Below are 19,349 nucleotides of genomic sequence, written 5' to 3' on the forward strand. Positions count from 1 at the left end.
TGTTTCTCCGGCAGTTTCATTCACATTTCTCTTCTGACCCTGATGCTGAATGGGCTAAATCTGTTTGAGCCTTGGACATGCTCTGATGGAAAAGTACCCTATGCTGCATGAGAATTGTTTACTTCTCTAAATCTAACTTATTTTTTTTCCTTTGTAATTTTCATCTTTTGTACATATTTTTCTTAATCCTTTCCCCTAGGAGGGGAATAGTTTTAAAATCAGGCAAGGATTTGAGATCCCTCAGCATATCCAGAACGTCTGATATGATGCCTTTTTTTTATTTTTCAGTCAGTTTGCTCCCAGGAAAGCCTTTTTGTGGAAAACAGGTAAAATGAAATTTACTTTTTCATGTCTTTAGAGGAACAAAATCTGTCATGTGTGTCCTGCATATCCATAGATATATATATCCCATATATAAGTGTGTGCTTGAATGTATGTATAAGTAAATACATATATCTATGAGTACACACATATATATTCACACATATATGTTATTTAGCATGTCTAAAAATTATTGAATTTGGGGAAAATGTTCTCTCAGTTACTTCCAAACAGAGGCTTAAACATTTTCCTTGTTTAAAGTCTCAATTTTTGGTTCTTCCAAAAGTGTAATTTCTGTTACCTTCACGAGGTGTTAAAAAGAATAAATGTTGAGACCACAGAGGAACTTGCAGTTTCATTGGCTTATTGAGTAGGCTACTAAAAGTACTTGTATATTCAGTATTATTAGCCACTTCTTATGCCCTATAATGATACATAGCTATACAAATAATAATTAGAATAATATTATTTTAGGTTTCTCATTCTAAGCAATCTGGTAGTCTTTATAAAAAAAGGCTAACTTAAAAATCCTATCTAAACTGGTCTAATTTTAACAGTTTATTTGGCTTAAGAGTCAGTGGAGGGAGGTAGTTGTAAATGAAGGGGTTATGAAATTTATAGGAAGTCTTGAGGATAACAGCAGAAATTTTTCAAACTTAACATATACCTTTTAAAAATGGCTCTAAACTGACATATATTAAAATGATTCATTGATTTAATTGAAGATATTCAGGGCAAATTAAGGAATCCACATTAACTGTACTAATCACATTTAAGATGCATCCAAAGGGTCGACTTGGTTTAGAAATACAGTATCCATAAATAAAGTAGTGGTTAATTTTATTTCAAGTGTCAGCTTAATGGTGTCCTTATAAAACTGATTAGAATGGAGACTGATTAAATGTCAGTACGCAGAGAAATTTAAACTGGGCATTAGAGATAGTTGGTTTTTAAAAAATGACATTATTCATATTAACAGTTAGAAATCTTCAAGTAGCTAAACCCCTCAATATAATAACTAAAAGAAGGAATAAAATTAGAAAACAAGTTTGTATGAGGGATGCAAAAACAACTTCAAAATCCATACAAATTTGTGAAATTTGTATTTAAATTTAAAAAGATTACAGTAAAACTAAAAATCCAGGTGCACTAATATCTTGGGAATGATTCTGAAGCATTTCAAAATTGTATATGCTATCTAAAAGATTAAGTGAGCATCTACAATTCGGGTTAGTGGGAAACCTTATTCCTACTCTTCTAGCCAGTTGTTTTTCCTGACTTACTCCCTAATCTTATTCATTTACACTTGTGTCCCTTATGTTCAAGTTGGATTATATTCAACATTAAATAGTTGGTCACATATGTGCATTGCATATATGAACAAGTCTTGATCATCCCAAGAAGCAAAAATATAATTGAGTAGCTCCCCTACAAAAAGATATATATTTCTTGGGCAACTGCTTCCAGAATGCCAATATGTCTCTGTGCCCAAGAAACAAAGAATAATTTCAATATTACCCTTAGAAAAAAAATCACAACTAATATATTTCATTATATCTCTATTATATTTATATCCATTTCTTTTATTCTCTTCTTTTCTTCCATTCCCTCTATTTCCTCTTCCTTACATTCTCCCTAATCTAGCATCAGTGCCTTAATCCTAGGGTAAGGATTCTAGTCCTATCATTCTGGTGTTATTTATTACGGCTAAGTTCAATGTCACTCAAGTAAAACATAGTGTACGAGATTGAGTTGCAAGAAAGGTGTGCTATGTTAGAGTACACATCCATTTAACATAGGGCATGTAGTACCATTAGGTTTTATATCATAAAAATCATGTTTTTCATTTCCAGTAGGCTCCTGGAAGACAGTAACATATGCAATGAGACCTATAAGAAAAGACAGCTCTTTCGGTTGGTATGGTTTACTTTTTTAAATTGTGTTTCAGATTATGTGGCAGAATTAATGTTAAATATAAGTGTATTAGTGTAAAATATTTCTGTTCATGAAATAAAATATGTTCAGTTACCTCTTTGTAAAGCTTGTTACATAGCTAGTGTTGAAGTCATATTGGATAGTGTGAGATATTCAACTAGAAAGCTGTATCTTTGTATATAATTCTTTAGGGTTCTTCCTCTGATTTTCTGCTTTTCGAGGGCTAATTTTGGCAGGAAACTGATTTAACATTCCCAAATCAACTTTGGTGAGTTACACTGAGTTAAAGTTTCTCTGACAGGTTGCAGTTGTATATACATTCCCAGAATTGGAAAATAAATCAATGACAACTCTATTTGAGTAGCTAATTTCTACACCACTACTATCCATCATAATATTTTCAAACAGTATGTTTTTTTCAAGCATAGATTTTATTTTCAAAGGAAGATATGAGGTCCTTTCCAATTCTAATGAACCATTTAAATCAAGAGCTGTGTGGGACAAGGGGAAAAGATGATATATTTTTTTTAAGTTCTATGCTAGACTGGAAGCTCCATGAAAGCAGAGGAACTATACCCATTTTCTCACTATTCTGTTAAATGTATATCTAACATCCATTACAGAGCAAAGGGTACACAGTGTTATAAATATACTCAGTATACAGTATACAAGTATTCTTCAAAAAGTTCATGGAAAGATTCAGATGATCTTTTATTTCTATTTTCCATGAACTTTTTTTTTAATTCAATATTTATATTTTTATTTTTATTTTTTATTTTACTTCTCAATATACATTGTAATTGATTCCTTTACCCATTCCTCTCCACCCCTTCCCCTCCCCCCCCCATCATATCTGTTCACTTGACTTAAATAATTCAACAAATTTTTGTGGTTATTCTGTCCTCTCCCCCCCCCCTTTATTTGTTTTTGTGTTTGTTTATTTATTTATTTTTAGCTCCCACAAATAAGTGAGAACATGTGGTATTTCTCTTTCTGTGCCTGACTCATTTCGCTTAATATAACTTTCTCTAAGTCGATCCATGTTGTTGCTAATGGTAGTATATCATTCTTTTTTATAGCAGAGTAGTATTTCATTGTGTAGATATACCACAGTTTCCTTATCCACTCATCAGATGATGGACATTTGGGCTGGTTCCAACTCTTGACTATTGTAAATAGAGCTGCGATAAACATTGTAGTACAGGTATCCCTTCAGCATGATGATTTCCATTCCTCTGGGTATATTCCCAACAGTGGAATAGCTGGGTCATATGGTAGATCTATCTGTAATTGTTTGAGGAACCTCCATACCATTTTCCACAAGGCTGCACCATTTTGCAGCCCCACCAACAGTGTATGAGAGTTCCTTTTTCTCCACAACCTTGCCAGCATTTTTCATTCTCAGTCTTTTGGATGTTAGCCATCCTAACTGGAGTGAGATGGTATCTCAAAGTGGTCTTGATTTGCATTTTCTGGATGCTGAGTGAGGTTGAGCATTTTTTCACGTGTCTGTTGGCCATTTGTATATCTTCCTTAGAGAAATGCCTATTCAGCTCCTTTGCCCATTTTTTAATTGGGTTTCCATGAACTTTTTGATGTACCCTCATTTATATTTAATGTGTTAATACATTCATGAATATTAGAATTTATCTCTACCTTAGGAAAGGCAAAAACATAAACAAAAACTCTTACCCACTTTGAAGAAAGAAGCTGCCAAGAAAAGTAAATGGATTGTGTGCTTACAAAGTATCTTTCTTCATTAAATCTGAACTTAGGACTTCATAGTTAGTAAAGTTAGAGTAACTTTTTCCCTTACACTTTGGACACTTTGTCAGAAACAAAAAACAGAATCCTTTTTTCTTTTTTTTTTAACTTCCTTCACTTTTCTAGGTTGAACTACATCATCTAATACCTTCCTCATACATCATTAGACAATTAATTTCTTTTTCACACTTGGAGATTTAAGAAAATAATCTTGCATTTCTCTCTTGAAAACCCAGAAAAGGAATAAAATTTATCATTACTCTTGCACTCATGCCATATGACCTAGTTTGTTTAGACCAATGAAGATAAAATATGGGTTCTTAACTGTGAGAAAACAATTAATTTCACATAGCTCTAAATCTGTTTCCTAGCCAGAGCTACTATATACTCAGGTTAGCCATCTGAAACATGGATTCCATCACCCACCAAAATCACGGCACAGACACTCTGGAATATAACTTCGCACAAAGGCATCAATTATAATTACACAATTGTAAAAGCATCTGCAAGTGTGCATCATTCCTAAGTGGGATAAAAAAAAATACAATTTGGGGAGATGAAAGAAAATAAATGTCATCAGTTATGTTAATGAGCACAGGAACAGAATTAAGAATATGTGCTTTATGACTACCTTGGGATCAAATTCTAGTTACCAATGACTAGATATCTCATTATCATCATCTTCCTGGATCCCATTAAGAGGGAACCAGGACTGGGCTTAGGAAGGATGGGAAGACACCTATGGATATGTTTTCCTATAATGTCTATGATTCCACACCAAATACTCATTGATATGGATTTCAATTCTGAACTTCACCTTGCCATTGTAGCGTGAATCATCAATAGACAGAGAAGTATAAAATATGCTTCAATGGGTAAATATCAATAAACTGTGAATTAGAATTAGATGTATTATTTTCAGTCTCATTAATGCTAAGTCCTTAAAACAGCAATTTAAGTTCCCTTTTTTAAAATACACAGATCTTGGCTTGAGACGATGATTTGAACTTGTGGAGAAGAGGTAGAGAAGTTAAGAAAAATATCTTAGGTTGCCTGATTGACCAGGAGTTGTGGCAGAAGTCTAAACAAATTCCTGCAGCTCTAGAAAAAGCTCTACCAAGGTCAATGGTGCAGAGGACAACACACTAGATTGTACTATTTGGGTAGTTGTGGCCAACTCCTTCGCAAAGAAAGGCTCAGTCACACTGGCACTTAGAGGAAGTGTGGATTCCTCCCATGCAGGTGCAGGAATCATGAGGAGAGGGATAATTAAAGCAGAATCAGTGAAGGAACAAAGGATCACCCCTCTATAGAGAGCTTCCTTCTGATCCATCCTGCATGTTGAGGCTAAGGACCACCACAAATCTTCAAGGCTGTGTTTTTCTGTAATAAACATTTCAAATTAACTACGAATGAAATTGTCACATTCCTGTTGCATTCACAGTTGCTAAATAAAGACTAAGCCAGACTTTGTCAAAGATAGATCCACATAATCTGTCTTTGACATAATAAAAGTTGAATTTGGAGACTAAAAGAGAAACAGCTAGAGTGGAACACCAAGCCCTTGAAAGAGCTATTTTTCCTCCACCCTCCCTCACATGGCTTTTTTGAATTTCACATGAGTTTAAGAACTGAAGTCATCCAGCCATTGGTGAAGGTGTGCCCCTTCCTACACACACCCTGGCCTTTTTTCAGGTGGTCTTGTTTATAAAACCAGCCATCTCTGAGATACTGAAAAGGAATGTTTATAGGAAAACATCGACGGAGGATGGCAGGACGCTGAGTATTTTCATCCAGTGGTCCCCTCAAAAGTGCTTTTGGTTTGGGAAGCTTTCTGTTACACTTCCTTCTCTCGCTTTATAAAGTTCCTGTCACAGATTAGCTATTTCATTTTTATTATCTGTTGGATCTATTTACCTTCTTAAGTTTTCTGAAATAAAAGAAAAAGTTCAGTAAGTAAAGTTGAAGCAAAACTTAGAATTGTCTGTGTACCTTCTGTACAATTTGGTTAGTGAGTATTTCAATCAGATATGCATACTTCTAGTATTTCAACAGCACATTATTGACTTTAAAAGAATATTTTTAAACAGAGCTACTGATCACTTCTGAGAGATTTGAATCAAGACTTGAATCTGTCACATTGCATACTGCTGTGAAATTAGGGGCTATACTTATTGCCCATGATTTATTTCCCCTTCACATATTTATAATCCATTAGAATCTTAGGGTATTTTAATGATGCATTATTTCCATCTGCAAAAAAAAAAAAAAAAAGCTTTGGAAATATTAATGAAGTTACTTCTTTAAGCAGATTGGAAACCAATGAAAATGCAAATTTCATCAAATCTCTTTATAAAACCCATGCAATTTTGCATACTCCTTAGATACACTCTGGAGTCTTCAAAATTCACTTCCGGCTATTCGTTCTCTTTCAATACATTCACTCTCTTTCTATTTGAATTTCAAAAAAATGTGTTCTTTCACCTAACGAGCTTTTTGTAATTTCCATGATCCCCTTGGAAAGTTTCATGTCAGTGTATAGTGTTTACACTGTTGTTTTTTTCACAAGTTGGGTTTTTGTTTGTTTGTTTGTTTGTTTAAGTAAAAAGTATTGAAGGGCTCTTTCCTCTGATCATGAAGGTTAAACTCACTGGGCAAAATTCTTACCTTAGGTTAACAAAGTAATTTCTGCGATTTCCGTGCTGTCTGTTAAATCCTTAGTGAATACAGATATCTGTCTCAAGAAGTTGGAAAATTAATTTATAAATAGCCTCTCTTGACCTGTGGGCATTTTTCCGTGGCCAATTATTTAATGGTAAAAAGAGAGGGAAAAACTCTTTCTTGGTGGGAGTTACATTTAGGATTATTTAATATCATAATTACTTCTGAACATTAATTCATTGTTGATCTGGGGCAAGAGAACTTATCCCCCATCCTCTCCACAAGAGAAGTTAACAATTATATTTTACACCATGTTTTCCTAGTTGTTTCTCCTTCACTGGCAGAGGGATCATGTGACATTTCTGGATTTTCTGTATGTAACATGTGTTATCTGTCTGTACATCATCAAGGTATTTGTAGTACTGTTTGGGAGGCAACTGGTTTAATAGACAGAGTTGTCAAGAAGATTCTTGTGTAGACAACTCTTCTAAGACAGGCTCTGCTCTGTGCCCACCCACAATGTTCATGCATTATAACACTGTCCCTGTGCATCTTTCTGGTGGTCATGTTCCAGGGGTAACAGAGATGGCTCAGGGAGAACATCCAGCAGCCGACAGAGCAGCTCGGAGAATGAACTCAAGTGGTCTGACCACCAAAGGGCCTGGAGCAGCACAGACTCCGACAGCTCCAACCGCAATCTGAAGCCCGCCATGACCAAGACAGCAAGTTTTGGGGGCATCACGGTGCTGACCAGAGGTGACAGCACATCCAGTACCAGGAGTACTGGGAAGCTGTCCAAAGCAGGTAGTTAGTACTAAATGGGTTTATGTTTATGCTGTTTTCTAGATGCTACATAAGCCATACGGTCACCGTTCCCTCTGACTTTGAGTTGACTAATGACAATGATATTAATTACAAGGATAGCTGGGAAGTCAGGAGGTGCCATTTAAATAGGTTACTGACTTTTGCTAACCCTGTGTCTAGGTCAAGTTATTAACCTCTCCAATCTCCAGTTTCCTTATCTATAAAATGTAGATAATTTATTATAGGATGTTACTCCAACCTACCTCAGTAGACGTAAAGTTTGCTTACTTAAAGTTTACTTAATTTAAGATTACTTACTTAATTTAAGCTTACTCAGTAAGATCATTTATATAAAAATGGTTACCATGGCAATGGCACCTGCACATGGTAACTACTTAACAAAGTTAACTATTGCTTTTTAATCTAATAGTATTATTTATTCCTTACAACTACACTGTAAAGTAATTTTAATATTAATAGCTTTGGTTCTTGCATTGGCATACTGTTTCTATGAACCTGGGCATATTATTTAATCTAAGTGTGCCTCTGTTTCCTCATCTGAGAAATGGAGATAATAATAGTACCTATATTACAGAGGTTTGTGAAGACTAAAAGACTCAAGACACACAAAGCAACTCAATGCCTGGCAAGATATAAGCCCTCAATGAACACTAGCTCTTGCTCATTTTTATTATTGCCATTTAATGTTTTCATCCCTGCTTTGAAGATAAGGAAAGTGAGTCTCAGAGAGGTTTAGAATTTCCCAGTTGACAAGTTGATGTATCTTTTTTTCTGGGGTTTTTTTTTTTTTTTCCCCCTCTAAATTCCCAAGTGAATAATAGTATTTTGAGGTAGGTAGTTTAAGTTTGTATGGCCAGTCTTTGGGAGATGAGTGATGATGAGAGAGCTGGGTACCGTTAACTAGAAACAACTTTAAACTGATGGAAGCATGACACCAGGGTGCTCATATGAGTCTGCAAAATAACCTTCTGCTCTGCCATTGCTAGATCTTCTGTCTCCCAGAATCCCTTGCCGTTGTTTTCTAATTATTTTCTGTTCATGATTAAAATTCCTCATAAAATCTCAGGAAGTTGATTCAATAGCACTCCATGGACTTAAGTTTGTGGTTTTGGTATGTAATTGTTTTTGCTTTGTGTTGTTTTGCCTCAGAAAATCAGACTCTCTGACTCTCACTAGGCTGTGTGGTTGAGAGTTGGGAGTCAGTGATATGCCCCGGGTGTAGGATGTGCTGGTGGAGCACTCATAAGCCTGGGGGAACAGGTGAGTGGGGGGCCAGGACAGCGGGGGATGGCGGATGGAGAATCCACTTGGAGTGTATTCATGGGCTGTCCTGGGCTATGAATACTTTCTGGATCAACCTTCATACACATGCTGGAGTGGGAGGGAGGGAGGGGGGACTGCAAAATTTAGTTCATTATGCTGATGGTTTAACATAAATCCTCCTATGGAATTATCTCATGTTTTCCTACAAAAAAATTGATAGTATTTAGTCACAGCCGCTGCTTTATATGTGTGTGTGTGTGTATATGTATATATGTATCGTGCTGCCTTCTTGTAGTTTTTATTTATCAATTGTTGAGGTCTTGATTTCTTACTCTAATTAATTGTTCTCATATCCCATTACTGCAGCAACTGAAGTCAAGAAAATCCACTGTGGTACACTTGAGCTCCTGTAAACTAAGAAAGGTTAAATAGTTTTAAATCTCTTTAAAATGCTGAAACCAAGTACCTTAAATGGTGCACTTAAAAATTCCAGCACACCAAAGAGCTCTTAAGATTTTTAAATTAATCGTCATTCTTCATGCACCAACTCCCAATTGCTTCCAAAGCAAAGCTCTTTGGAAACATTTAAAACACTTTAAGAATGCTAAAATGCCATGTTCTTTGAAGAATGATCAGAGATTGTAAGTGCTTCACACTTTTTTTTTTTTTCTTTTAACCTAAGTGTCTCCATTTGAAAGCTTGTCAAGGTGTAGGCATGGAAAAAGAAAAAAAAAAAAAAAATTAGAGGAGATCAAGATAGGATGTCAAAACAAACTTACAATTTCCCAAGGTGGTTTTATGAAGCAAAGCTGTCAGTTTTGCTGTCATGGAACTTCAGAACAGCACAAGTTTCAAATTTTTTATCTCATTGTTCACGGTGGAATTGCAAACTTTTTTTTGACCTTTCAGAAACCAAGTCTGGAGTTGTGACATTTAAGTTACCCTTCTCTTCCTCTAATTACATAGGTTCTAGCTTTAAATAGATAATAATGAGACTTTTTCCATGTAAGAAACATGTTTTCCTACAGTTTGGGGAAAAAAGCGTACTACTGAAGTCTGCATGTACAAACACGTTCTGTTGAGGCCCAGGCTGTCTGCCAGATGCCCAGCACACATTTGTGGAGGTAGACGAGGCCATTGCACCCTCCTGGGAAGAGCACTTGAATGACACTTGCGCTGCAACCTCAGCTGTTCCTTGGTAATGGCAAAGTGGTTGATAAATGAGAGGATGACATCTGTTTCTTCCCATGGTGGCCAACCTACCCTGTTTTACTATCGCCCCCCTTCTTGATCCTCCAGAGCAGCAGTTCTCAACTTTAGCTGCACCAGAAAAACCTGAAGGGCTTGTTAAGTCAGATTGCTGGATACCGCTCCCAGAGTTTTGAGTCAGTAAGTCTGGGATGGGGCCTGAGAATTTGCATTTCTGACAAGTTCCCAAATGATATTGATGCAACTGGTCTGGGAAACACACTTTAAAAACAACCACTCTATGAAGAAATAAGATGTCCTTCTGTTTTGTTTTAATAATTTTAGGTAACATGGTATATTGCTTTCTGGATGCAGGGGTATTGTTACTGTCATCACACTCCTTGTCTATTTCTTAGAGTATTTGGGGTCTAATGCAAGACACCTCATCTTTGAACCACTTCCTCTTCTTTGTATTTATTTTCATTACTACACTAATACATCCTGGATATTCTCCTCCTTGTAATCGCAGAAAGAAAAAAAAAAAAAAAACCTTTATGTTTTGGAGTCCTTGTTAAAGAAAAATCGCACCAGTTGGGTTAAACAGGTGAGGAGTTATAGTTATTTATAACTATTGCAGTAGGGAATCAACACTACTGTGACAAGGAAAAGAGACAGAGCTCATCTCCACCGAATCAAAACACAGGAGAGTTTTGAAGCACTGGGGTGAGCTAGTGGAAACATTTTGGAGGATTTTAGAGAGGAGGTTGGTCAATGTGATTAAGCCATCTGTGTTTGCTAATTGGCGCTTATGGAAGTTAGGCTCTTACCATCCCGAGACTGGGAGACAGGGGTGCTATTTTTCTTGATGACTCCATTTCAAAAGGATGGCTCCCAAGTCCTTAAGAAAGACATTCCTGGATTGTAAAATTGGCAAGAGGCCAGGAGAAGCCTCTTAAATGGACAGAAATGCTCTAAGAAAAGGAAGATGAGGAGCTTCTCGTCTAGAAGAAACCTCTAAAGTTTGGTCAAGCTGAGGGGAACGTTCAGACCGTCTTCCTCATCGTTACTCACCATTTAGTCTGCTGGCATATATTTTACAAAAGAGCATACTGAGGGTTAAAAGAGTAGTCAGTTCCTGAAGAAAACACAGCTAGCAAGTGGCAGATCTAGAACTAAAACCCAGGATCCTTCCTCCCTGGGGCATGTTTCCTCCACATGAAGAGAATCTGCCCACGCCTTTTCCTTTCTGCCCTGCTCCCTTTCTGATTTTCCATTTTGCTTTGCCTTGTAATCTCTTTTCCTATCTTTTTTCCATTTCCTCCTCCTTTTTTTCCCTGTTTCTCTCTTGAGTGTTCACCTGAGTCTCTAACCCAGCCACCATGACGTCTTCTCCCTTCCTCCCCCAGCTGTCCCTTAGGGTCCAGCTTCAGCTTCTGAGCATCCCACTGTGAGTAGCATCAAATGTCTGTCTAGTATCTCCTAGAACTTGGCACGGGCTTGGTTAGGGTTCTGGCCCCACCTGGCTCTTGCTGAAATGATGCAAAAGTAAGCACATGTCCTGCAGGCTTACAGCACGGCCCACAGAGTCAAGTTGCTTGGGTTTGAACTCACACTCCACCACACACTAAGTGACCTTAGGAAATTAATTTAATATGTCTAAGGATCAGTTGTCATCTTCAAAATGAAGTTGCTGTGAAAATTAGGTTAGATAGTTCGTATAGAGTGATTAGCATGGTGTGTGTTGCATAGACATACTGTTTAAATATTTGCCGTGGCTATTGGTAAGCTCCTAAGAAAAGGAAACCAGTAGCAGTTTTAACTCTCATCACTCCAGATCCTAAAGTTCTCAGATTTCAATTTCAATTTTTTAAAACATTTTTGAACACTTCTCCTGTTCCTATTATCACAATTGCTAGCATCCATTTTTTTTTTTTTCCCCCCCAGAATTTCCATAAGTCAGGCTGTGTGAGGAGTATTGCTCTTTCTGATCTAGGTTATTGCTCTACCTGATCTAAGTGATCAGTGTTTACAAGCTGGTCAAAGATGGCCATAAGCTAGCCAGAAAGGCCAGTGCCTAAGCCCCAGCTGTATGTTAATTGCTGATCCACCCTTCCGAGGAGGTTTGACATTATCTTTGCAAGTATTGACAGGTTAAGCCAAATGTAATTTTTAGTCCTTTCTTTAACTTTTGGAATCAAATCATTTGCATTGTCCTTCCTATTGATGCTGCTACTTTTCCCCCAGATGATAGAGGGGAGTGATATTGTAAATCAGTGATTAATGGCCATCTTTCTAAAGCCAGAATTAAATCACTCTTTGGATTTGATTGTGGCACTTCAGTGTGTATGCATCAACCAGTCTTCCCACCCCCAATGCACACACCCACGCGAGCACTAGCTCACACCACAAATCATAGTTGTGACGATGTGTTTAGCTGGCCCCAATTCTTTCTCACTGTCTATCCCTTCAGCCTAAAGATGTGCTGGATCATTTTTGTATGACCTTAGACATCTGAGTGCAGGAGGTTGCATAGTATTATTTCGGTTGTTGCTGCTGCTGTAGTTGTTGACTGTGCTCTAGTGTCAAACTTGTACTGTAGCATTTAAATCATACATGGCAAGTCCGTAAACAAACACTACCGTCTTCACTGGGACTATGACCTCAGAGTCATAATTTCAGTGATGTGGTCTCAGAACAATTCTTCACTTTTTCAAAATTCTTCTTTCATCCTTTTTTTTTTTTCTCTCCATGCATTATTCAGAACCCCATCAGCATTCTAAACCATTTCAGATGGAGCATCCTGAATTAACCTAAAATTTTATCATTATTAATAATCAAATCATGGGGAAAGTAGAGAGGAGGTACAGCTTAGGACACTTGTGACAGTCCCTGATATATGTACATGGACACTTTTGGGAGGCAGTGTGGGGTCATGGTTAAAACTTGGGCTATAGATCAGTCTGCCTAGATCCAATCCCAGCTCTTCCATTTTCTAGCTAATGTAAGCTGGCTTCAGTTATCTAACTTCTCTATACTTCAGTTTCCCTATTTATATAAGCAGCAATAGTATTTATTATTAAAGTGTTTATCCAGGTGCTTATGTATGCTAATGTTCATTAAGTATTACTATTCTCCTCAAAAATTTTCATACTCTCCAATTGCCCCTTTTCTCTGCAACTGCTTGTTGTATTCGTATCACTAATTTTAAAAGGTCTCCAGTTTAATTTAGGAGCACATTTTTAGAATCTTGTAAAGAATGTTAACTATTGCTTATGTATTTTGACCTTTAACGACAGAGAGGAATGCATTTTTAATGACATAAATAAAAATGATTTAATAAATGTCTTGTACTACATTCTTGCAATCTATGATATCATCCAAATCATCTATTAGTTTGAATTTACAGTACTAGAAATTTTTCTTGGTGTGTTTTCTCTCAGATGCTCTAGTTAGTGCTTAGTGCCCAGAACAGCCATGGTTAATGGTGCTGGAGCTCCTTGGCGCTTTCTTGCTGCAGTGAAAGGCAGTGAGTGCTCAATGGATGTGGAATGTGGCAGGTGTTTCTCCCTTTGTCCCTAGTGGAAGGAGAGGAGAGATAATTAGAATCTACCTGGGGGGCTTCTGTACACTGTTCCAATTTAAGTATATGTTTGAGAAATCCACAGTCCACAAACATCCCCATAATTTTATTCTTCTGTGTCATCTGAAGGATGCTTGATTATTATGAAGGCTAAGCACTCTTTGGTCCACCCTTTGGACATATTAATAAGAGTTCTTCAAATATGTGAAATACAGCATGGCATCTTAAGCACTTAGATATATTGTATTAATTAGAATAGCAATACGCACCACATATTTGTCACATAATTTGTGCCAGGCCCAATATTTGATTCCTTGTATCCTTTTTGTAAAATTCTTAATATATAAAGCCTATGTCATTTCAACTTTACACAAAAAGAAACTAATATTCAATGGTTTAAAGTTACCCCCCGGTCAGAAGGTTAAAAAAGATAGAGTTCTGAGTCATCCATGTCTCCCTGACTTTCAATCCTACACACGTTCCCCTAAATCATGCCACTCCTTAAAAGAGATCCTATTTGATTATTAAATTTTTTCACTCATATATGCCATGTTCCCAGTAGGAATGATCCAGTTCTTCTACACACATGTGAGGGGGAAAGATTATTTCTGACCATGCCCCTTCAAAATTCAGCTGTATGGGTGTGGGAGAACCAGTATTTTAGAACATGTATGTGCCCAGCACATCACAGGACTCCTCTTGAAAATGCAGTCTCTTTAAACTCCATCTGAGTCATTTTATTCCTATTATTCCAGCTCAGTAATACGTTTCCATGGCATTAATTTCTTGAGGATATGGGAGTTTGCAGGTACTGAGTTCAGAGACTTAGAATACCATAAGGCTTAAAGAAAAAGAGTGCTCATTCTTAATCCCTCTTCCTAGAAAATTGACATATCTGAAAAATATGTAGCAAAGATTTCAATAAAATGTGAGCCCCAAATATAGGAGGGGCATTAGTTAATCTCACCTGGCAGCACACGCTTCAAATTCTTTAATGATGGGTTTGTAGAAAAGTAAGCATTTAGACTCGGATCTGTGCTTTCTCTCCTCCTGTTTGTGTTGAATGCTTTGTTGATTTCTATCCCTATGCCAGGTTCTGAGTCTTCCAGCAGTGCGGGCTCCTCAGGATCGCTGTCTCGTATCCATCCACCTCTCCAGAGTGCACCCCTGGTCTCAGGCGTGGCAGCTGGTTCCCCAGGTTGTGTGCCCTATCCAGAGAATGGGATGGGGAGCCAAGTCACTCCCAGCAGCACCAGCTACATCCTCCTTCCCCTGGAAGCTGCAACAGGCATCCCTCCTGGAAGCATCCTTCTTAATCCACACACAGGTTAGTTACTACCTGCTTTATCTGAGACACAAGGTTATCAGAGGTTTGTTCTTGTGTTTGATCTTATGAATTTGCTAGAAAGCTTTCTGAAAATTTCTGAACAGGAGAGCCGGGTGCATGAACTGCTATGTAGCATCTTTGTTTAGGAAAAACAGATCTGTAACTATATCTACAACTTCATGTCTATATTGATATTGACAGATGTAGATGCTTCTCGGAAGCATACAGCTTTCCTCTCTGTCCTCTTTTCCCTGACCACACGTCTCCCATACATTCCTAGAAGCTAATATAAGAGAAAATAGTGTGACGAGCTAAGATATACTAATTTAAACTTTGCTCTTTTCAGACTAAATCTTTAGGTAGCCTGCATTATGTCAAAAGTGTTTTTGCATCTGGGGATATTTCAGGAATTTGAGGTATTAATTGAAACGTGCAGTGGACTCTCAAGTACAGAAGTTGCTTTCTCACTTTAGAACTTCACCCATTGCCTGCAGGGGATTAAGGAATACCCGTGGCAAAGACAATACAAAGAGGAAATTCTCATGTATTTAGGAAAGCTAGGCCTAGACTGGTTTTGGTGCGGTTTGGAATTTTTCACTTTATGGTTTTCATTTCTTCCGTGATGATTGGCCATTGCTTCTTTAATTTTGAATTTCTTTGGTGGACTAATTAACTTCCACATTGATCCTGAAGGAACTAGGACATTGAGATCCTAACATCAGCAAATAGACTGAGGAAGATCTGCTTCATGAGGGAAACTTCTTGACCACAGGCAATTTAGTCCATGCCCCAAAGCCATTTGGCAATATCTGGAGTTGTCTTAATTATCACAACTGGGGAGGAGGAGGCTGCTACTGGCTTCTAGTAGATAGAGGCCAGAAATGCTGCTAAAAATCCTACGATGCACAGGGAAGTCCTTCACAACAGAGAATTAGTCTAAACTGTCCATAGATCTGTGGTTGAGAATCCCTTGTTTAGAAAGCTTGAAATTAACTAGTCATTTCTTAAGAGGCGTTTAGTAGTGATTGAGGGAAAAAATAGAATTGCCTTGAAATAGATCTGAGGTTTGGTTTAGATCATTCCAGAATATTGCTTCAATTAGCTAAGCTTGAAAATGCAATACTGGATGAATATCTCATAAAAGTGATCTGACTCAATCTTCTCACATGTTTAGTGCTGCTAGTAATTAAGAAATTCAGTGAAACATGAGAACTAAAGTAAAATAGTTACTTGAATAATTGCCACTTTTTCATAAAACATATGGCACATTCTCAAGGCATGGTGTTTGATTGAGACATTTTGAAAATGCCATAAGCTTGAGGGAAAAGAAGACATAATCATTTTATTGAAAACCATTTGAAAGCTTCATATTGAAACTTCTGAGGATTTTTGGCTCACTTTGATATTATTTGGATTACCATAAGCACTATATCAGAAATTAAAAGACTAGGATCATATTCATTACTCTGGGCACTGATTGAAATATGATCTGTCTCTATTGGCTTAAATTCTTCCACTTTTAATTGAGATGAAGAGTTTGCAGAAAACACACATTCAGCATTTGTTTTGAGTGGTTTGTTTTAAGCAAAATTACAGTGTTTCAAAAAAGCTCAACGGAGTGTTTTTTAGGGTATAATGCAAGAATATTATTTGTAATAATAGCATGGTTGTGCATGTGTATGTGTATATTATCATCTATAATCTTGTTTATAGAGAAAAGAAATAGAGTGCTGACTGGTGCCAAGTCTCAATTCTTATTCATTAGACTGAGTAATTTAAAGCTGCTATCAAAATATCTTTTTGAAAAAGGATCCCAACTAAGGAAAAGGACGTAGTACCACTGTTGAACAGCTTCTCCATACATGTTTGTCTAATCTGACAAATGCTAGACATTAAAATATCCCTTGACCAGAAGGAAAATACTATGATATTGTATACGATAGTTGAGTGGTGAGATGCAAGGTGAATTATTATGCTTCTTCTTTTCTAGAATGTGTCTACTTTTGTAAATTGAAAACATACACATGTATGTGTGTGTATATGTATATATCACATACTTAATATGTATATGTATGTATATGTATATCCATGATGTATGTGTGCATGTATGTGTATGTATCTATCTGGAAATTTGCCTTCTTTGGTCTGGAACTCATCTTCTTTCTCTGTCATCACTGTGAACTTCTAGAAACCACATCACTCACTCCCATGTACACGGCAGAAATACTTTGGTGTTAGAACTAAGAGCATATGGCTACTTTGCCTCTCTTTTGAATTGCCCTTGGGTTCATTTTGTCGTTAGCAGCACATTTACAAGCCCCTTGTGGGGCAGGGCCATACTTAGCTATATTGTATTTATTTAATTTTTTGGCTTCCCCAGAATGGATAACAAAGTCTTCGGCACCATGCAGGTACTCAATAATTACATATTATTGAAATAATATCTATTACTCACTACAAACATGTTGATGTGGCTAGTGGGGCAGTTTTCACCTAATGTCATGTATTTGAGAGGAGTGAGCACTCTGCATTTAATCCTTCCTGCTCTGAACTCCGTGCACCCTGGCTTATCTCTCTTCCTTGTGCCAACACTCAGGCCAGGGCCTGCTGGGCATGCTTGTGCAGTTTCTGACCTGAACGCCTCCTCTATGCTGAATAGGCCCGAGGCCAGCCAGTTTTTGTTTTCCCCTTTGGTCTTCAGCTGCTGTCAGTCGAACCACTTGCTTGTATTCAGTTGTGATTGCATCTAGACTGGTAGAAATCATAGAATGTGAAGAGGCTGTCATTGTCTGACTTGAAAAGCAGTGGTCATCTCTCCCAGATCTCTTAGGAAACTGCTTTTGTTCCCTTCCCTGGTATCCGTCTTACTTTTGTACGTTCCTCAGTTCCTTCCTTGGTGAACACAAAAATCAATCTTTTCTGATCTCTTCCCATTCCAGGAAAACTGCCATCTCTTTCTACTTAAGTAAATTCCAAGTACTTTTCATATGCGATTATTTAGAAACATCTCTTTCTTCTGGCCCATGGCACATTAATCCTATTTCAAACAGAGGATCTAGACTGCACCAAAAGACACCTGAATATTTCGGGTTATGTTTTTAACTCTAATTATGGTCAGTTTTTCACACTTCCTTAGTTCTCACTGAACTAGGGTGGAATTGAAAGCCATACAGAAATAAAGATCCTTTCTTTTTATTTTCCATTGTGTGTGTGTGTATGTGTGAGCACAGAGTGACACTGATTTTGAAACAATTTCAGATATACTTGTCACTCTGGAAATTTTTTTTAAAAGTGAAATACCAAAATTTTCCTATTGTCTTTCTAAAGTACAAAACAAATAAAGAATGGGAAAACTAAAGATTAGAACACTATAAGGGCTGATAGATCTCTGGAAATTTAAATATTTTTTTCATCCTGACCCAAATTGCTGGTTTGGGGGGGAAAAAATGGGTTTCAGGTTATGAATCTGGAAGAAAGTTATATTTAAAAAAAAAAACAAAGTTAGAACAGTAAAATGTAGCTAAAACTAAATGACAGTGATAGGAAAACAAGTCCCTGGAATATGAACTTTAAAAAAAGGAGAGAACACTCGACTTAGTCATTGTTCTGTGAATGCGAATCGGCTCATTGCTTTCCCATCCCAGCACGTGTTCGTTGGTTATGAAACTGTTATTGGAACATCGTTAGTTCTGGCGGGTATGTTCATGAATATGCAATATTTAAAGTTTCTTTTTACACGCACACAAATATATCTGGGCTTATAATGTGGGGTAATAATGGCGAATGCCAAGACTCTGTTCAGGTCCTAAAAGAGCTGAGGTCAAGTCTGTTGCTCTCTGCCTGTGAGCATTTTGTTCAGCTTCACAACAAACTCAGCATTTGCCCCCGTAATTTATTCCACTTTACTCTCTTAATTTATTGAGGTATAAAGTGCATAGAGGAAGTGCATGCCCTGCATTCATCTGAAGTGTAGGCCTTGGTACACTTTTGCATACGTGAACACCTGTGTAAACATCACCCAGAATGAGACACAGAACATGTCTAGTTTTCCACTAGGCTCCCTCCCATCCCCTCAGAGGTAGCACTATTCAGACTTCTGCTACCACTGATTAGTTTTGTCTGATCTTGTATGTAATAAAATGGGATTATACAGCAGACGCCCTTTCATGACTGATTTCTCTCACTTAGGATATATGGGGTAATTTGCTTAGCTTCCATTTTATAATAATCTGTTCTTGTTATACAACAATCATATGTACTTTTTTCACTAGAATATCGTTTCCTCTGGGTTTTTAGATCTTACCTCTCTATTCTGCTCCTTTTTGTTGCTGATTTTTCTCATGTGGCTGATGATCCTTGGTTGTTCTTCATATATATTACTAAAAACAAGGCTGGTTTCCTCTGCCATCACACACTTCTTACCCTGGATAAGAATGCTTATGCAAGCTCTGTGTATCAGAACAATGCATGGACTGGGAAGCTTTA

At 37.2% G+C, this 19,349-nt stretch overlaps 1 protein-coding gene across 16 annotated transcripts in view; it reads left to right on the forward strand.

Moving 5' to 3' along the window:
* Window positions 1-19,349, forward strand: part of ARPP21 (cAMP regulated phosphoprotein 21) — a 150,387-nt gene that overhangs the window by 76,841 nt on the left and 54,197 nt on the right. For 6 of the 16 annotated variants that reach the window (XM_063114919.1, XM_063114930.1, XM_063114922.1 and 3 more), the window contains 4 exons: window positions 289-326; window positions 2,175-2,234; window positions 7,256-7,488; window positions 14,631-14,864. In XM_063114919.1, the coding sequence (XP_062970989.1) occupies window positions 289-326; window positions 2,175-2,234; window positions 7,256-7,488; window positions 14,631-14,864 (565 nt within the window). The remainder of the gene's footprint in view (window positions 1-288; window positions 327-2,174; window positions 2,235-7,255; window positions 7,489-14,630; window positions 14,865-19,349) is intronic. The other 10 variants (XM_063114926.1, XM_063114932.1, XM_063114924.1 and 7 more) reach the window with 5 other exon arrangements.

The sequence above is a fragment of the Cynocephalus volans genome, chromosome 11, assembly GCF_027409185.1.
Source record: "Cynocephalus volans isolate mCynVol1 chromosome 11, mCynVol1.pri, whole genome shotgun sequence".
NCBI classification, from domain to species: Eukaryota; Metazoa; Chordata; class Mammalia; order Dermoptera; family Cynocephalidae; genus Cynocephalus; species Cynocephalus volans.